This window comes from Uranotaenia lowii, chromosome 2, assembly GCF_029784155.1.
Source record: "Uranotaenia lowii strain MFRU-FL chromosome 2, ASM2978415v1, whole genome shotgun sequence".
In the NCBI taxonomy this organism is placed as follows: domain Eukaryota; kingdom Metazoa; phylum Arthropoda; class Insecta; order Diptera; family Culicidae; genus Uranotaenia; species Uranotaenia lowii.
The window spans coordinates 104480051-104501398 of NC_073692.1; the positions used below are offsets into that span (position 1 = coordinate 104480051).

The following is a 21348-nucleotide window of genomic DNA, read 5'->3' on the forward strand; positions in this document are numbered from 1 at the left end:
AGTGGGCCAAGGTAAAACATATTTCATTTTTCTTTCCCTTGTTTCAGATAATGCACCTGTTTTTGTATAAAATTTTACGACAACCGCCCCGGTTCAATGATTTCAGTCACGTAGCGTAGACAATCTTGGGACATTCACAGCAGGGCGCCTTCGGTAAACGATTAGTTCGAGGAAATTGAGAATGGAAATGTGCCAAAAACTGGTGTGCCAGTGTGATGCGTTCAACAGGGAACAATTATCGATAAACTTTTAGAAGTTCAAAGATAAAAATTTGTGGAACATTTGCAGGAAACTGAGGCAGGATGCATTCTGCAATCGATAATAAGCACTGAGGAAGCTGGCAAAAAGTTAATGGAATACTACCCCAACAGATAACGATATGAAAAGCATTCTATCTTGGTGTAACAGTAGGTGTAAGAAGATGCCTCTTAATAAACAGCATTAGCAAAATTGGTATTTTTTTAATTTTTTTTATCTAAGGTACACCGGGGTAAGTGGGGACGGTGGCTATTAAAACAATACTGTCAACTATTTTTTTCAACTTTTCATGCAGAATGTTAAAATGTCTTGTAATCTATCCAATAACTGTAAAAGAGATACGGTTCCGACAATAACGGATGTTTACGGTGACTTTTCGTTAATTTTCTATTTTTAACTACGATGTGAAGTTGATGTGCATCTTTTTCAATCGCAAATTTGTCGTAAACTAGTTAGCTCTTGACGAAAAACTCTACATTGAAACAATCCTTACATTAGAAACAGGAAGTTAGGAAAAGAAACGACGATTTAAAATTAAGAAAAAAGAGTTTATTTTCAAAAATCTAAAATGTTGTCTCCAAACCCTACCTGGGGTAAGTGGGGACGGCTTTATACATACTTGATGTTGAGATATTTTTTCAATTTTCTCTCCTTCATTCGATACATTTTAGCTTCATTCAGCATTCGGATCATAAAAAGTTGGGAAAAGTACTTGTGTTTTCTGGAATAAGCATATATTTTCGATAACATCGGATCTCGTGTGTTGCGAGAGAGTTGGCAACGCGGCCAAGTAGGAGCGTGTTTTTTTTAGGTCGCATACTTTTACGAAAAAATCGTGTTTTTTTAATTGCCTTCGCGGAAATTGCCCATTTTTTCCATTTTGTGGTGAATTGTGATTGTCCTGGGCTTGAAGATTGATAAATCGCGTGTGCGGGAAGCGTTCTCTATCATAATTAAATTTCAATATTTGTGGAATTTCGCCATGATGGGCCAGTGAAAGCATCTAAAAAATTCATCGAGTGTTCTCCGTTAGTCGATTGGTCGATGAAATGCAATAAAAGCTTCTCCAGGTTTGATTTAAAATTGCCACCAGATGGTGCTTTTAGCATTCGATTTTCGAAAGCTTTCTGTGAGCATCGATGTAAAACTTATTATTAGATTGTGAAAATGCAGCTGATATATCATGAAAATGCAGCTATAGGGAATTCGCAAGATAAGTACAATCTTTTAATACTATTCACTAGACCGTAAACATCATTTGCGTTAAATACATCAGATGAACAACTGTGAATGAACTGCTCGTTTCCAATTTGAAATTATGACAAATTAAGGCTTGTTTCCAATGTATGGTCACTTTTTCGAATTAGAAGCTTTCCGAAAATAGAACAAAAGCTCACGCAAATCGATCAAACTTTCGATCAAAATTGTACAATCATTTTTGAACATAATTTACTACAGACAGTAAATGAAGAAAAGACTGGACGGTGTTTTAAGTATTTAGCCGCAGTGAGCGAGTCAAGTTGGTTTGCATTCGGTTTAAGAATGCAATAGTTTTAAGTTATTAAATGCATCATAAATACTAACAACTCCGATTATCCCTTCCAATGAGTCCAATGATATAAGTTTTTGAGCATGATTTCCTATCTTTATGTTTACAATCTTTCGGGGATCACTAGTAATATGTCTTCATAACAAATCAAGCTGAAATAATATTTACATTGAAAATCGGAGATTTCAGTATATATTTTTTACAATTCAACCTAAGTAATGGTATATTCATTTTAATAGGAACAAGCAATCATAATTTGTTTACACTGAACGAGGTTTGAAGGGTTGATAAAAATTATTTACTCGAATACGTAGTTTAAAATCAAAGAATTAGTATTCGAAATAAAAGCACTTTTTAAATTCTGTTGAATTTTGTAGTTATTAACAAAGAGTTTTCTTCTCACACATTTTTAGAAAATTTCATTTTCCTTCAAACTCACAACGATTTGGTATGATTGTTTCAACTAAACCCTGTTTTTTCACTGGATGAATTAATCATTTAGGTAAATAAAAGGTTCTTAAAATATATGACCCGTTTCAAAATTATTGCAAATGATACTGTAAATTATAGAGGATACAATCTTTGAGGAAAAAAGATAAAATATTGAAAGATATATTTATTCAACTCTAATTTTAAATGCACATCTTAAATGTTGCTTGATTGTATACTAATTACAAGGGTTTTTCGAATAAGTTAACATGTTGATGTTTGAGTAATCACAAATAAGTCATCTGCCCGTATAATTAATTAGAAACTTAAATACAATCAAGTATAATACACTTATTAATACAAAACACTTAACACGTCTGGGAGAACTTTTGGGAGACATACAATGATCCAGATAAAAAAAACAAAAACGAATCGAATGGGGAAAACAGCATATAAGATTGTTTCCTTCTGTGTCTGAAAAGAGAATTTAGGATAGGTTCTTTTTTTTTCTCCAATTTCGTGCGCAGAAGATATGTACAGGTTTGTTAAATCAGTTAAATTCGGTCTTTAAGCTTAGACTTAAAGTTTGGTTTTCAAACAATTCAGTGTAGCAGTAACTATATGAGCGTTAATATGACAGAAGATCAATTAGGGTTGAATATTCACTTATTGATGAAAGTTATTCTGATATATGCGTGCTATTTGTTCCAGCTTTTTACAGCAAATATTTTTTTTACATGGAATCCAGATGTGTATGATATATGCAGGCGAGTATTTATTTACTTAAGAAGTTTTGAAGTCCATAGGTTTTCAACAAATTTATTTCAGAAAATTAATAAATTTCTGTTATTTTGCACGTTTACATAGTGTAGTGTACATTTTCATTATTTTTTTGTGGAACTCGTTCTACTGAGCCACGCCAGCGATCATGGCATTCGAAATGTTTCACCTAGATAAAACTCTCAAAGAATATACATTGGATAAAAACCAAAATGTGTAAATTTGCCTTAATTGTAAATTTAGTATTTATTATTATTATTTCAAGTTCCATGATTTAATGTGGATGTGAGTATTCAACTAAGCTAAGCTCAAGCACAAGCTAGAAGAACTAAATATTATAAAAAGTCCTAAAATGTTTTAAAAAAAGTCAGTCTTGCGGAAACGTTTTCTCCGTGCAATCTTGAAATCAATATGAGGCGCAAAGAGTTGAATTGCATTGATGTGTTACCAAAAACGATCTTATTCAGCTATCACAACCTACATAACAAGTTAAAAATTAAAAAATAAAACAGAAAGGAGATGCACTTCACCCATTAACAAAATTTTAATATTTTAAATATCTCCTTATAAATAGAAGTTCAATAGAAGTATATTTACTTTAAAGGGTCGTTTTTGAAAACAAATTAGTGTATTAGGAACAAGAATTAGGAAAACAAGCTAGTTAAACGAAAATTTAAACACATCTTTTACTTTACTATTTAACTTTCGCTCACTGCCTCAAAGATAGAAATAGGTGTTTCCTTAAGAAAAAACTAGGAGCATAGGAGGTGTAGGAAAACTCGATCGCACCATTCACCAAAATGGATCCTGATCTATAACCCCTCCCCTACTAACAAAACCCTTTCCTTGGATATTTAAATATAGATTCGCAGACGTATAGACGGTTTCTATTGTTGGTGATGTTGACTTACCTTTGTTTCTGGAGTTTTCAAAATTTGTCTTTGGAATATAAAGGGACAAAAGGTTGTTGATTGATCCTAGAAAATATCCTACTAACAATCCTCCCTTCATTCCTCATTGACTACTAGGACGTGGCCGGCGCCGTTATTGATCATTTTCAAAGGGAGAGCATGAGTTTTGTGCATTGTGAATGAACTGCTAGTCCCAAGCACCATTCTTTTGGCCCTTGCACAAAGCTGATGGCCTCGATCAATCACGGAGTAGCAACCATTGGCGAGGTAGAACTTGTTCTGCTTAGCCACGCCAGCGATCATGGAATTTGAAGTGAGTAAACTGAACAAAGTCTAATCAAATATGTAATCTGAAGCTTTAAATATATAATCATATCTAAGCACTTCAAGTTCAATGATTTAAGGTGGATATGAGTAGTCAACTAAGCTAAGCTAAGCTAAGCTAACATCGGATCTCGTGTGTTGCAACATAAATTACCCACAATTATCACTATCATGAACTTTTTTCATAATTTTGGAAGGTTCGAGCAATAAAGTAACGTATTCAACCAAGAAAGTAAGTGATGACACCAGCAGTCCATATCAATTCACGTGATAACTTTTTTCGCTTTTTGTCTATCAAGCTCATCTCTTCAGCATTTGAAACAACATGTTCTGCATCACATTGAATGCGATTTTATCAAAATTGATCCAATGCTGATTTTTTAATGATTTTTTAAAGTGGAACTATACGAAAAACCGTCCCCACTTACCCCGGTGTACCTTTTATATTTCAGTTATTTCAGCTATTAAGTTAACAATTTAATACATCGCGGGATCGAGAAAGTTTGTGCAGTAGGTAGTGCAAAGTCTGGTAAAACGGACGCCCTAAAGTAGAATCGCAATAAATAGATATAGGCGGACTAAATGTGCATTAGTAAGCTTCGTATGAAAATTTCAAATTTATAAATTTTTACACCTCCCATAACTTTTTTTGGTTGTTTCTATAGCAATAAAATTTTTGGAAGCGATTTATTCAGTGAATTAGCGTACGAATTTTAATTTTGTTTGGACATTTGTATGGGACAACCAAAATTTTCATTCAAAAATCGCCACAGATGTACTGAAAGTTTGAAAAAAAAAATCTTTAGATATGAAATATTCCTTGATTCTTACAGTACCTACATTTCATGAGAACAAACCTTTAACCTAACTTTTATCCTAGAAAGATTTTCGATGTTAAGCAAAAAAAACTAAAAATATATTTTATTTTAATTTTAAGGCTGTTTAACGGTAGGATGAAATATAAAAAATCATAAAAACCTGCTTTGCATAGCCAATATTTTTTTTTACTTATTTAACCTTGACAAAAATATTTCTTGAAATTTGTGAAAGCTCTTGTTAGCAAAACCTGCAATTTTTAAATAATTTTAATTTTTATCAGAGTTTTTGATTTAAAATGCTTATAACTTTTTTCAGCAAAGACTTAGCTTCATATCATGTAACCAAAAAATTAAGCTTAAGAATAGGCAATTTTCAAAGACAAACTTCCTTTAACGATTATTTGAACTTTCTGGATGATTTAAAACTCAAAAATTCCTTTTTCTATTCAAATTTCCATACAAAATTGAAACGCGTTGCGCTAAATAGGAATAATCAAAATCGTCCCAAATTTTACACTGATGCTTGATGATCCAAAAGACATCGAAAATACATATGGGAGCAAAACAAATTTTTTTTGCAGCGGTCTAATGCGCATACTAAGAAGAATGCTCATTTTCTCCCATATTCCAATAGGTAAGAGTCTGAAAACTATAAGCACATTTGTTTTATATACGTTAGAGAAATTTTTCTGCTAAAATTTCTTACAGTTTTTGAAAAAATGATTTTGTGATAGAGGTAGTCAAATTAGCCGAGTCGAGACCTGGCGGACTAAATACGCATATTTATGTTTTAGTTATATTTCAGATCCACTTGCAATATTTTCGTATTATTTATTGGAAAATGGTAGAAACTGATGTTAAGCATACGTCAAAGCAGAAATTTTGACGAAATTTTAAGTATCTCCAGTTTTTTTTATGCAGAAAACATAGTTAGGGATGTCATATGGCCTCCGTGAGTGGTTGTATCTTTTTCGAGAAATTCATGATATTCAGGGCTTATTTATGTTCTCCCTTTTCATTGAGCCTCATGTTTTTCTAAAAAATTTCATTACCTTTAAATTTTTTTAGTTTTCAGGAACAAAATGTACCGTAATCCGGGGTAAGATTGATCACTTTTTTCAATATTTTTTTGTTTTTTTTTTTTTGTTAAGGGGAATGTGGCATGTTTCATATTTTTAAAACCAGTACTGGACTCCTATGAACTTAAAACATGGTTGCAGAAATTTATTAGACTTCTTTGATTTTGAATTAAAAATCGATTTTGGCTCTGTTTAGAATTTGATACTTTGGGGTAACATTGATCACTCTCTATTTTGAAGGTTTCACGAGTTGTTTTGATCATAAATGATTCAAAATACCTTCATAATATTTACAAATGTTTATTTATGAATTTCTAAGGCAGTTCGAAATTATTAGGATATTTTTAAAATAAAATAAACGCTTCCCAGATAACCAGAAATCGTAAAGTAGTGTTCATTGTAGATTGTATAAGCATCCAGTTTAAATTGGAATTGTATAAACATCATTTTGTAGCTAAGCCGAGTTATATTTTATCGTTTATGTTTTGTATAGTTCATTATATACGATAATATTTCGTTAATCGTATAGAAAGATCAATAAAGTTGTTTTGAATCGCAGTAGAATTGTGTAAAGCTCAATATTTAATCCCACTGTACAATTAAGCAATCTTTCATGCTTGCGATGTATGATGACATATTATTTCCATGAAAGGTCGTACAGTAATTGTACAAACATGGTATAATGGAATTTTAACAATCAAATCAAATTGTTTACCAGTACAGTAAATAGCAAGCTAAGACCGCACATCACTGAATACAATTATTGATTGTAATAGAATCGTCTATGAGATAGGTTAAAGTTGTATATCAAAAAACGACATCTATAAATAGATTTGGAGTCCAAAATGATGCAGTCAGTGGTATTTTATACGATCAACTGAATTTGAAACGGCACTCTCAACTGTACATGAACAAATTTGCTTGTTTTTATCAACATGAAATGGCGCCGAGGTAATATCGAAGGACAGGGATCGGTACGTTGTGAGTTCGAGACTGAGAGAAGGTATAGATGAAGTTGTATATGGTTCAATTTTTTGCAGTAAATATTAAATTCTATTGTATTTATGTTCACGGCGATTCATAGTAAAATCGTAATAAGGGAAAAATATAATTTCTTTGGGATACAGTAACAATAAATTGTACTAAATGGTGAAGAAAGTTGTACAAACCTCAGGCTACCTGCAAAAGGAAATTGTAATCAAATTGTAAGACAGGCAATAGAAAGTTGTAAGTAGATAATCCTAAGATTTTGTGCAAAGCAAAGTTGCTATCAAATTGTTGAAAACGCAATACAAAGTTATATATTTTCAAGGTGAGCAAAGTTTGGTCCGTATATTGCCTCCACTTTGGTACGTACAGGCTCATATAGATTATTCTATACAACTTTTCCAGATTGTACAAAAATGTGTATATCTAAGAAACAACTGAAATATACAGACCAAAATGTTCACTGGGTTAACATATATGTGGGTTTCAAGTCTTCGATGACTTATTCTTTATTTCGGTGAACAAATCTGTTTCTAACCAATACCAGTTCTCATGCTAACCAATACCAGTACTCATAGCAAATCAAAATATAATCGATTCATAAAAAATAAACTCAACAATTCATTGAGCTGAAAGCTCTTCGATAGGTTTCATAAATAAAAATCAACAACCAGTCTTTATTTAAATTCGAACTTTGTTCTTCGTCAACTTCTTCTCATTTGATCGGGTACCACCCAGCTGTTTCCGTTGGCCATTGCTTGGTTCTTGCTTAGTCGTCTTGAGGGGTTTGATAGCTCGACTCTTCTTCGGTAAATGTTCCAAGAGTTCCTGCTTGATTGTTTTAACTGGAATGTTTTCTTTCTCCTCGATTTCTTGCTTTGCGGAAATCAACTGATGCTCTGAAACGCTGGCCTCGAGCTGAACATCAATCAAACGCCGCTTTTTAGGAATCTGTCACTCAGCAAGCTTTCCAAAACGCTCTTCCTTAAACGTCGTCACCAACTGTTCGGAGAAAGAGCTATTGGCGCTTGGTTTTGACCCATCATAATATCCTCCTGGAATCCGCTTGAGAACAGCATATCGGTTCAGTGGATATATTCCGGTCGCCCGGAATCCCGCCTTCATGTTATTTTTGCTTGTCTCTTTGATTGATTCCAAGGTCCTTTTCAGCAGTCTCGGAAAGATGTGCTTATGCACATTCCTTATTTCGTTGTTTCCAATCCTCCAGGGTACTCTTCCAAGCTTTCTTCAACGGACCGAAATAGCTTACGTCGAAAGGTTGGCACAGATGGGTAGAATTTGGGAGCAGAAAGACTAACTTAATGCTGTTCTTCAGACAGCTTGTCATCACTCTAAGGGACAAATGGGACGCAACATTGTCTCCTATGATGACCCTTGGTTTATCATTCTCCAGTTTTTTTAAGTTTGGAAACGCGATGGTAAAAACCCAATCTTCGAAAGTTACTGCATCAAACCATCCTAAAACAAAATATAAAAAACTTATGTTAAAAAATGATGATACGGAACTATAACGTAATAATTTTCACCAGATTTTGTCCGGTTATAGCGGCTGCCTTTGGACCCGCCTTCAACCCATGTAGGATAAAGATGAAGAGCAGCGTACACCACATACGGTGGCAGCATTGATCCGTCACCGCTTCCGGCAAACATCACCGAGTAGTAGGTTTTGGAATGGTCCAGTACATTTTCAAACTGTTTCAATCCCTTTCCGACAAGCACCCGCTTACATTCAAGGTCGTCGGTAAAATTTGTCTCATCATAGTTAAGGATATTCTCCACCGGAACATCTCGGACCGTTTCGGTAAGGTTATCGAAATAGCTGTTCACAGTTTCGGGACTCACTTTGGCACGGGCGCGTTTGATGTTCTGGGTCCAACGAACAGCCAACTTATTACGCTTCATGAATGCGGAAATCCAATCAGGGCCTGGGCGGTTGTTCGTAAACTTGCTGTCAATGCGTTGTAGATCCAGGAATTGCTTCACCAACGTAGCTACTGAAGCCGGTTGCAGTGGAAATCCCCAATCACCGGCCGTTTTCATGGTCTCGCTGAGGTCCTGTTCCTGGGCACAGGTTAGCACGGTGGGAGCTCCGATTTTCTTCGTGTGCAGCTGGTTCAACCTGTTGGACAGTGCGCCAAACGGGATTCTGTAGTGCCGCGATGCTTCCCGGATTGACATACCATTCACCTCGACTGTCTTCAAAGCCAATTCCAATTTTTCCTTCGGATAGTTCGAGTAGGATCTTGAACCTGGACGGGGAACGTATTTGCGGGGCATTTGTAGGCGTTTTTCACGTAAATATTGGACACCTTTTGAAAAAAAAACTTCCGATACTAAACGTAAATATTGAAATCACTGACAGCAGGGCTGCGAATATCAGGATGAATACAGCTACGGGTGTAACCGGGTTGGGAAAAAGTAGGCAAAGGGTACCAAAGGTGTCTCAGTGGTTGAAGGGTTGTTTTGATTCGCTTCGTGGTTAGGAAAGTAATGACGAGCAAAGTGTGCATTGTGCAGACATTACGTTTACCTGTCACAATCTTCACATTCTGTGTTTGGTATCTTAACACACCCGAAGCTGTATTCACCCTGGCGAATACGATGACAAATACTCAAAGTGCAGTAGGTGCTGTATATAAAAATGGATTCAAATTAAAAAAATATTTTTTTATATTGTAAATATCAAAAGTTTTATAGAAAGCTCCTCGTATCTATTGAGAAAACAACCTAAATTTTTGGAAAAAAATAAGCACACCGTTTGAAAATTTCCTTTTTTCTAGAACGGAGTGCTTTTTTCGCAGCTAGCAAAAAACTGAAAAGTTGAGGTGCAGATCATTTTATTTTTAATTCAACCCATTGATAAAATATTTAACAATGCGTTACAGTTTTTGAAGGTCCAATAATCTTAGAAAAAGATACACTGGCCATATTTAGTAAGAATATGACAACAACAGGTTCATTTGAACTTTTATCGAGAAAGGTCAAACTGATCAATGTCACCCCGCTGATCAATCTTACCCCGGATTACGGTATTTTGAAAGTTTTTGAATGAAAAAGTGATATTTTCACAAAAACATTCATTCAAAAAAATTGTTGGAGATATTTGTTAGCTAAATTTACGAAATTTCGGTTTTGGAAAGCATTCTTAAAAGGAAAAACCCTGGTTAAAAAAAACTGGAATTTTATCCTGTTTTCTGTTAACCAAAGTAACAAATTTGATAGTTTTTTCTGGAATCAATGGAGTGTTCGAGTTGTTTTTTGTACTGGAAGAAGATTTAAAATGATTTAGATTTTTTATAGATTCATTTAAGAGTGGTATTTCATTTATGAAAAATGCAGTTCTGGAATGTCTGCTCTTATGTGAGAGCTGTTTGCAAATTTTCTGGAAAGTTTTGTAAAAAAATCAAATGTATTTCTGTCGGCGTGTCTTGCAAGTACCTTTTCATGGCAAAATTTTGCCCAATAATTATTAAAAAATAACATTAGAAGCTGCTTCCCTTTTAATTATATGCCTGTTTCTAAAAGCTTCCCAAATTCTCTAAACTCTTGTATGGAGCACTTTGTAGCGATACTGTTTGGTTAATATCTCGGATATATGTTGATCTATCCGTCATTTAGTCAATCGGCTGTATACGCATATTCCTAATATGCGCATTAAGGAACACTTCCCCCTAAGGATATTGCTTTTTTCATTGCAGTCTAGGTATAGATTATCAGTTTATGTCTTTTCCTATAGTTTTTACTGTTGGGATACGTAAACTTCCTTCTTTTTATAAGTTGTTTTGATATCAATCAAACGCAGTTCGTTTTGCATCGGAAAGTGATAATATAATCACATTTATTCTCGTCAAGTCAATTATAAAGGTCAGATTACAATAGTGCTCGGATTATCTATCCGTCATATTGGCAAAACAATTCTAGTTAACACAACGACTTCAGTCTCCGTCGATTCTAGAACAATAGCAAATTGATACTCTTTCTCTCACTTGCGATTTTCTGTTTTTGTTTACATTTGTTAGGCGGTTCATCAGTTTGGATCAATCGCCGCGGTGTAAAAATCGTAGCGCATAGTCGTCGCGAGTGTATTTCATCAGAAAATAGCCCATAACTCGTAACATTTTCGGAAATTTCAACCGTTTTCAACAGTACAATTTTTATTAGGCTTCTCATTGACCAACTTGTGAAACGCAGCGAATTTTCGTCGACGGGCTAGAACATCAAGCGTTTTGGGAAAAAAGTTACAAAGTCGGGTAAGACGTCGTATAAAACGGGCGCATAAGTTTCTCCAGGTATTTCATGTTTTTCAGCGGTTCGATCCTCCATAGCCCTTCAAAAGACCTTTGCAAGGGTAGTTTTTGGTCGAAAAGTTCTCAGCATTTTAAATAGGCCATAGAAGCTGTAATTAGTGAATCCCCGATGAAGACCGCGCATGTAAAGCAATGCTTGTTTTGCTGTTGCATTTGATTCAGTGGGTTCCATTTTGGAATAAAAACATTATCAAATGCTCAATTCACAAACATCCGGTCTTGTACAGCACTATTTTCAGCAATATCCACCTTCTCCACTACCTTTGTATGTTTTACCCGCCCATTTTTCTTAAAATTGCGATACAATGTATCGTGATTATGATGTGATATAACTCTCTTGACAACTCAGTTGCCTACTGAGCCGATGTCCGCGAGTTCAAGTCCAAGAGCGAACCTCGAACACAGTTGTACCGGATAAGTTTTTCAATAAATATCCGCCAACTGCAAAGTTGATCTAAAGTCGCGAATGCCATAAAGTTGGTAAACCGGCTATAATATAAACAAAAAAAGAATAATTTGCAAACATGTTTTAGATTGCTTCAAAAATAGTTTTGACGAAGGAAATTTATTATTGCCAACAGTTAATGCGGTAGCAAATACCCTGAACTGCCCTGAATCTGCGAGAAGACTTTGGATATAGCTAAATTGGCAAGTCAGTTGCCTCCTGAGTCGATGTCCGCGAGTTCGAGCCCAAGAGTAAGCATTGATTACAGTTGTTACACACATAAAAATAAATCCTCAAAAACTGTCAAAAACATATCAAAACAGACTGCTCAAAATTTTCCAATTTTTTTTTCGTTCATACTGTATAATATATGAGTTTCATAACTATTTTGTGTTCATACACTAAAGAAGTCTATTTCTTATCTGGCTGGAAAATCAAAAGGTAGATAAAAAATTTTCAAATTCTACCCGCTCATTTTCACCATCTTTCATTTCTTCTAACGTTCTATCCATCCATAAAATTTCATAATCTTAAGATGTCCCTACTAGAAAGGTCATAACTTTTCACCGATAGGTTCGATAAAGTAACGTAGATAAAAACGTTTAAAATGCATTAGAAATTGAGAAATTTCTTAAAGAAGTCACTATGGGGGATCCTAAGGACCCCACTGGGGCAGAATGGGCACTTTGAATTAAAAATGAGACAAAATTTAAAAATTAATTTCTTCTCTTGTTTATCTTTCCATGTAACCGACCCATGCGACCTTCAAAACCAAACTTGCCCGAAAAAACTCGGGATACAGGCGTCATCGTCGGAGTCGGAGCGGCCATGGTGCGGGAATCGGCGGCCGTCATGTTGGGCCATTACTTCAAACGGCGGAGACAATTTGTCGAGATGATTACGATGTCGGGCGAAGGTGTTGGAGTGGCACTGTTTTCTGTGATACTGAAGGAAGGAGTCGGGTAAGTACCGTGTCAAGATTTAGGGCAGCAATATGGTAGGGGAAAGAGCATCGCGGTAAGCGCGTTAGTCGAAATTTCAATCAATAATTTATTTGTTCGCAACTGACAACGCCATTATCGGCCGTTGTCGTCAATCACTCGCAATGACAACCAGTTTTATCGGAGAGGGGAAATGAGGTGGCAATCATTTCGATTCGGCTGGGTTTAACGAAAAAAGTGATCGAAATTTAATTGGAAAAGCCGAATGCTATGTTTGCGAGTTAAGGGCGTTTGAAATTCACATTAGAAACAATCGATCAAAGGGATTTGGGTAGGCTTGGATGAATAGAAAATTTTCAGTATCGAATTTTAAAAATCGATATATTCTGCTGATTTTCCCCAAAAACAGGACTGGGTAAAATTTCAACTCAGTCATACATTGTTCAGAAGAATTTCAAACCTCGAAACAGGTACACGAAACCGAAAAAACAGGTGGATGAAAAATTCGGGATATGGTATCTATAATTTCAAAAATAAAAAAAGCCGAGGACCGTCTTTCTGGGACAAAAAAAAAACAAAACTGACAAAAATGACAATAATGACAAAAATGACAAAAATGACAAAAATGACAAAAATGACAAAAATGACAAAAATGACAAAAATGACAAAAATGACAAAAATGACAAAAATGACAAAAATGACAAAAATGACAAAAATGACAAAAATGACAAAAATGACAAAAATGACAAAAATGACAAAAATGACAAAAATGACAAAAATGACAAAAATGACAAAAATGACAAAAATGACAAAAATGACAAAAATGACAAAAATGACAAAAATGACAAAAATGACAAAAATGACAAAAATGACAAAAATGACAAAAATGACAAAAATGACAAAAATGACAAAAATGACAAAAATGACAAAAATGACAAAAATGACAAAAATGACAAAAATGACAAAAATGACAAAAATGACAAAAATGACAAAAATGACAAAAATGACAAAAATGACAAAAATGACAAAAATGACAAAAATGACAAAAATGACAAAAATGACAAAAATGACAAAAATGACAAAAATGACAAAAATGACAAAAATGCCAAAAATTACAAAAATGGCAAAAATTACAAAAATTACAAAAACGACAAAAATGATAAAAATAACAAAAATGACAAAAATGACAAAAATGACACAAATGACAAAAATTAAAAAAAGACAAAAATGAAAAACAAATTATATAAAAATAACAAAAATGACGCGTATAAAAACAGCATGGTTCACAAGGCCTTATTTCAATATACGGTTTATTCGTTTATTGAAACAATCCCAAATTCAAGCCTCTCTAAACAACGCTGATTGTTTATTGCTGATCCAAACGGTCCCATCTTAGACCAGAATTGCATAAACGCGATAAAATATGTTCAAGTTTATCATGCTCAATGTCATAGTTTTCATACAAAATTCAAACCGGCAAAAGCTCAGTGGCCTCGTTCTTTCTCCCGGCAGCCTCATTCCAGTTCAGTGGTCATGTTGAACTTTGCCATACTGTGCAACCTAGGAAGGCGGCAGGCGCGTTAGTTTTCATTTTTTATGGCGAACATGCCTGCATAAATTTTAACCACCCCCACCCAGAATCGGTCCTGATGGCAGCTGCCAATGATGGGCCGCGCCTGATAGACAGAGTTGTATAGTGAGAGCTGTGAGAGCATAAATTACACACAAATATTGAAGAGCCGCTTCATTTCCATAGCGCTCAGACCGCAGCGCAGCCCTTTCGAAAGTTGGTTACTCAGAAATGCGAAGCTCTGGAAAGAGGAAGTGTATTTTGTTTTTGACTTTAACGTCCGACATCCGCCGTCCGTCGGTTCCGGAAGGATGCTTCCTTTTTGTTGCACGAAATTGTGCCCGGGCTGACCAAAACTTCAACAGGCCGCCCCCGTATGTCTGTTGAACTTTGCTGGTTTAATATCAGGCACCGAAAGTGAAGCCGAGGTACCTACCTACTGTAAAGTTTGGTAATAAATAATGACTTAGGGTACTCTTCGGTGGTACTGGAGCAGCCTTACAGTGCTGTGTACGGCTTCTCAACGCCTTGGAATCGAGTTTTAATAAAGTGATAATAAATTGCAATTTGTTGACTGTTCACAAGACAGAGATAATAAATATAACCCAAACTGCATGGTAATAATATTTAGCAGAGAACATTGTTGTTCAAAGTTCGTTTGTTTTAACTTGCTAAAATTATGGATCATATTTTAAACACTTATTATCTTAAAAAGGTGCGAAAATAGAAAACATGTAAATTTTTATATTAATGATTTAAAAATCATTAGTATAAAAATGTTTTTTAGCCCTAATTGTGTCACACAAAGCCTAAATTTGGAGTGCAAAACAGATAAGATGAAAAAAATTATGTACAGGGTGGGGCAGAATGGACTCCCTGATTTGATCGGTTAACTGTATAAAAACCATAAAAGTTTATTACAAAAGCTTTTTAGTTCTGAAATCTACTTACAATGCTATTAAGTTTTCATTAAGTTTTAAAAATGATATCGTCTAGGTGACGACCTTGACGAGCGATGCACAAATTTAGTCGTTCAATTAAGTTTTCAAAAACTCTACCCAGCATATCTGGCGTTATTCCGGCGATAACATCAACAATTGCTTCCTTAAGGGCTCCCAAGGTCCTTGGTCGAACTTTGTTAACCTCAGATTTGAGATAACCCCATAGAAGATAATCGCCCACTTGTAATCCATTTCCATATGGCTTTAGCATCAGAAACACTATCATGACGATTCAAACCAAACCGTCTACGAAATGCACGCTGGATCACCATCACACTATGCTTATTTTTAAAGAACGTTTCGGCTACAAAACCACGATGCTCTAGTCCACGGCATGGTGACTACTGAAAATGGCGTCTTTCCCCCCACCACATAAAACCATTCCGACGCCGCTAACTCGCGCGTGCTCTTCAGCGACTGATTGAAACTAAGGAGTCCACTCTGCCACACCCTGTATAATACAATAATGTATATTAAACAAAAATAAGTTCATCACATTACATTACACTACATTACATCACATTAATTAATTAATTAATTATATCACACTACGTTATATTACATTACATTACTTTACATTACATTACTTTACATTACATTAGATTACATTGCAGAACATTGCATAACACCAAAATTATAAATTCGAACTCATTTCGGGGATGAGAAAGAATTTTACAGTGTTGCAGCGAATATCAAACACTAGTTGAGGCAAAGTTAGTAATCGCTAATCTTAACAGCTAAATGTAAACTTAACGATCTTTCATACCAAAAAGTTGCCTAAAGTACTTTAATTATTTTAGTTAAAATCTTCAATAAATGTTTTCACTTGGCTTATTTTCCCAATTAATGGAAAGTTGCCAAAGAAACCTGGAAAAAGTGCTTCAGATCCTTCAAGTTATCGACCAACTAGTTTGCTTCCTTCTTTAAGTAAACTATTTGAGAGAGTTATTTTGAATAGAATTATGATTCACGTTAGTCAAAATTCTATTTTCCCTGATGAACAATTTGGCTTTCGTTACTGATATTCTACTACACATAAACTTTTGAATGTAACTAATATGATTAACGCTAGCAAATCTGAAGGTTATTCAACTGGTGTTGCTTTTCTTGATATTGAAAAAGCTTTTGACAGTGTTTGGCACAAAGGTTTAAAAGCTAAATTAGCTCGATTTGATTTTCCTGTACATCTCACCAAAATTATTCAAAATTATTTGACTAGCTGAACCTAACGAGTAAGCTATCAAAATTCATGCTCTGAAAGGACACCCATTAGAGCTGGTGTCCCTCAAGGCAGTATACTTGGGCCAATTTTATTCAATATTTTTACTTCTGATCTTCCTGATGTTCCAGAAGCAAAAAGTAGAAGATTATCTGCTGATGATACTTTGCTTTCAGCCAAAGGTCGGAATTAAAAAAAAAATAAACAAAATTTAAATTCCTTTTTGAATTACTTGAAAATGTGGAAAATTTCTCCTAACGCTTCCAAAACTCAACTTTTTTTTTATTTCCCCTAAGCCAAGGGCTCAATTTGTAAAACCTAATTTAAATCATTTCATAACTTTTAATGAGGTTTCATTAGAATGGTCTGAAGTACTTGGGACTTTCACTTGATCGGAATCTTACTTTTAAAAATCGCATTGAAGATATAGAATCTAAATGTAATAAATATACAAAATCTCTTTATTCTCTCATCAACAGGAAATCCAAATTATGCCTAATAATAAGTAGCCCATCTACAAACAGGTGTTCCTACCAGCAATAATGTATGCAGTTCCGATTCGGTCAAGCTGCTGCGCCATCCAGAGGATTCAGAAAATGATTTTGCGGATTCCACCTTGGCACAGCACCGAAGATCTTCACCGGATTGCGGGCATTGAATCGATCGAAGAGATGGCCTACAAAATTATATCTAACTTCAGAGGCAAATCCCAACCAGTCTTCCATCGCAGAAATTCGTTCTTTTTATAATTAGTTTAATTTTAGGATGGTTTTTAGTTTTAATTTTAAAATATTTTTGTCATTACAGTATGTTCTCCTACATTCTACATACTTGATTGCGCTCAGCAAATTTAAGTCTTACTTATAAATAAATTTTCATTATCTAGTTAACTACAGGGCTCTGAACAGTTCAATATTGAGCTAAACACCTAAATCAATGTAATAATGTAATATAAATGTAATGATGAACTGGTACAAATAAAGACAAATTTTAAAAAAAAAAATCTTTCAAGCCAATAATGCGCTAGTCGCTAACCAGAGACTGAAAATAAAAAAAGATAAGCAAACCACCAATTTGGAAGTCATTAGGGACTAGCAAAATTGGTACTGCAAATTGAGTTGCGTAGGGGTAGCTTTTTTCTGTCCAACTCAACTTCACGATAAGATTTCGCTGGCAGATTTATTGAAAAAATAAGAAAGTAGAACGTTATTAACAAATTTAAGCAAATAAGCCCGTTTTTTTATTTTTCATTTTTTTTCTGTAAATCAATGCCCAGTTTTCCCGCCCAGTTCGGTCGATGATCCTGTGTTGTCCATGCTTAAGGAAAGTTTCAATATGGTGCATAAACCCAAGAGTAAAGTCGATTTGATAAAACAAACTACATTTTTTAATGATTCAATTTAATAGTCAGTTCAGTTTTCTTTAAACAGTTTATAAAATAATTTTAAATATCTGATCGACTTAGGATAAGGTTTGAAAACGAAAACAAAAGTCGAAATGATTATTTATTTATTTTGTCTATGAGCAAATAATACCTTAGACCAGTGGTTTTCAAAGTGGTCCCTACCGCCCCCTTGGGGGCGTTGAGAGCTTCCGGGGGGGGCGGTGAGCTCAATTTTGAAATTTGGGGGGCGTTGGAAGGGCTCAGGGGGGCGGTGAGGTCGTAATTCACATTTTCACAAATTACAAAACAATGTAGATTTGAAATAACAACGATTAAATTCGATGCAAAACAATGAAATTATGTTACAGAACTAAACATCAGGTTCGAGACTGAAATATCGATAAATTCATAGAGCTGCATGGAATTTTGTTCCAGCAGCTCAATTTTTTTTAAATGCATCTAAAAGATTTTATATATTGTCACAGATTTTGTATACGTTCTACATGTTGATCTTGTTTTGTAAGATTATTTTGGGTTATACTAAAATAGATTCATTTTAGATGGCAAGGCTTGATAATTTTTAAAATGACATCTTATACACAGATTTTTTCAAAGTTTGTATCTGTTTGTCAGATTTTTTGAGACAATATCTCAAAAAATCTGACAAACAGATACAAACTTTGAAAAAATCTGTGTATAAGATGTCATCTGTGATTTAGTGAAAGCTTTTTGGAAAGAAAACTGGAGAGAATCTCTTAGGTAAGAGAATTTTTATGTTCTTACTCGTTCATTTTTACTTCAATCGAATCAAAAAACTAATTGTGCCATTTGCAATCGATAAACTTTTAATCTATTCGGTTATAACTAACATTGCCGGAATTCAGTTATTAGAATCTAATTTTAACTTGAAGACCCATGAATGCTGCAGAACTTTGAACAGGACTAAAATTCAGATATTAAGAAATAGTACTATTTTTCACGTTATTTCACCCGCAGGAAAGTAAATTGTTTGTATTCAATAATGCAAAATAATGGTGAATTATGGGTTGTTTACCAAAATTTAAGATGTATAATTCTATAACAATACAAACTAATAAATCAGTTGAGGTTATTGTTCAGGAAACATTACATAGAATTAAGTGTTTGCTTGAGGTTTGGAGCAAAATGAGACCCTTGGAACCGAAATGATATAAGTAAATAAAAGCTTATTTCGAGAAAACACGTTTTGATGTTTGGAAATTTTTATATATTTTTATTTCGGACAAAACAGTACGTAAATAAAATTCTAGTTTTCTAAAAAATCACGAAGTATACTTGAAATATGCAGAATCGCTTGACATTATAAAATTAAAATGAGTCTTTTTTACACTTATAATACCCCTACCCCTTGGCTCTCATGGAATGAGAGCCTTTTATGAATATGAATGAATTTTTGGTTAAGTCTTACAACAACATAAAGCCAAAAGCTAATGGTTTTTCTACGATCCTGATTATCATTATTTGATGATTTTCTAAAAATTTGACCAGGGGGGCGTTGAGCTCAAAAATTTTGCAAAAGGGGGCGGTGAGTGAAAAAAGTTTGAAAACCACTGCCTTAGACGATCTAGCGCTCTTCAGTTAGTGGAGCTGAAAATTATTGGTTTTTTTTCTAATCCATAACATCATTCTAAATTAAGCGAAAAACATATTCTAACTATTTTTATTTATCAAAATTTTAAGTTATCAGTGTATATAAAAATGATGATTTTTTGGGGCCGGAGATGGTTTTTATAATACTTTAAAAACCACTCGGACTTAAAAAACTTTCTCAACCGATCAATGTGAAATTTGGTTTGCAGCCGTTTTCAAGACCGGGAATGGTTTCTATAATACTTTTAAACCCTTTAAATCCAAAAAGTAGGGGCTCCCAAATAAATTTAACATAAATTTGACAAAATTTCAACAATCCTCGAAGGACTTTTGTTAAAAATTGATAAATTTAAGCGTTTTAACATACTGATATGATTTATTGAATTGGCAAATAAATTTCAACTAAATTTGATGATATATTTGTTTTGATAGAAGCTTCCCATTTTTATAAATGAAAACTCTCATACTCAAAAAGTGTAACCTACATATTTATAACAAAACCAATGTCTAAGTGTTTTCATAAAATTTTGCGAACTTTTCGATTACGTACAAACTTTCCTGCATTGAAATACTACTCCCGCTTCAGAACTAGAAATTGCTCATTTGATATCGAACTAGATGAAGGTATCTTCTAAATAGTTCTCAAAAAGAACGATGATCTTTAACCTTAAGCATACCGTCCTTTCTACCTCGCGGTCAGGCAATTCAGTACGATTTTATAAAAAATTGTAGCCAATCTAGGCCAAAAACATACAAGAGGAAAGTGAAATAAAATAACTTGAAATTTGAAGTTTTCATTGATTCACAGCAGCAGTGTTTGAATCGTATCAAAGGATTAAACAGCATTTATATTCATTTTGATTTTTTTTTCAATCGTTTTTGAACACAAAATCTTAAAATTTTCAAAGAGAAATTTAAGTTTTACATTTGATTTAGCTAATTGTAAAGAATAAACACGGGCAAAGCCCAGGAAGTTTTGATCAATAATCAAAATCTGAGATAAACGATATTCAAAGCAATAGTTTTACAGCGAAAAAACACGGATACACCTAAGATGTTTCACTTAACCTTGAGGTTTTGATGATTTTGTAGCTTTTTCATCATTACTTTTGGCTATTTTATAAATTATCTAAAATCATCAGGAAAATTTGACAATTTTTTGTTGTTAGATTTTAGAAAAAATAAATACTCGGTCTATTCGGCGGAAAACTTAGCTCAATTATTTATTCAGTGAGCCGAATATTCAGCTTAACGGTTTTGGGCGGCATTCGGAGCCGAATATTCGGTACATCTCTAATTCTCTGGGAATAAAGGTGCTGTACCTTTAAACTTGAATATAAAATATATAAAACCCAGGAGTAGGTAAATATCGAACAAAAACCCTTCTATGCTTTCCCGCCAACTAACTGCATAGTTGGATAAAAATATATCAAATATTTCAAAGTTTTTTTGACAACTTTTATTGAAATAAAAAAATGTACATTATTCATGAAAATGATTCGCGTTACAAGTGATTTTTTTTAATATCAAGATATAAATTTGATTTTCACCATAGTTGTTCTAGAGTGTCGATACAAAATAGTTTTTTTTTTGGATGAAGCAGTCATTATCATTACATTTGTAAGCATGAATAGAATGTTTTGTTTTACTTTAAAGGTTACATAAGTTTCATTTGAAGATTGAGAACATCTCAAAA

At 34.0% G+C, this 21348-nt stretch overlaps 1 protein-coding gene across 5 annotated transcripts in view; it reads left to right on the plus strand.

Annotated features, from left to right (window-relative positions):
- LOC129746484 (uncharacterized) overlaps positions 1-21348 on the plus strand; it is a 221222-nt gene that overhangs the window by 154301 nt on the left and 45573 nt on the right. For all 5 annotated transcript variants that reach the window (XM_055740146.1, XM_055740142.1, XM_055740144.1 and 2 more), the window contains one exon: positions 12711-12870. In XM_055740146.1, the coding sequence (XP_055596121.1) occupies positions 12711-12870 (160 nt within the window). The remainder of the gene's footprint in view (positions 1-12710; positions 12871-21348) is intronic.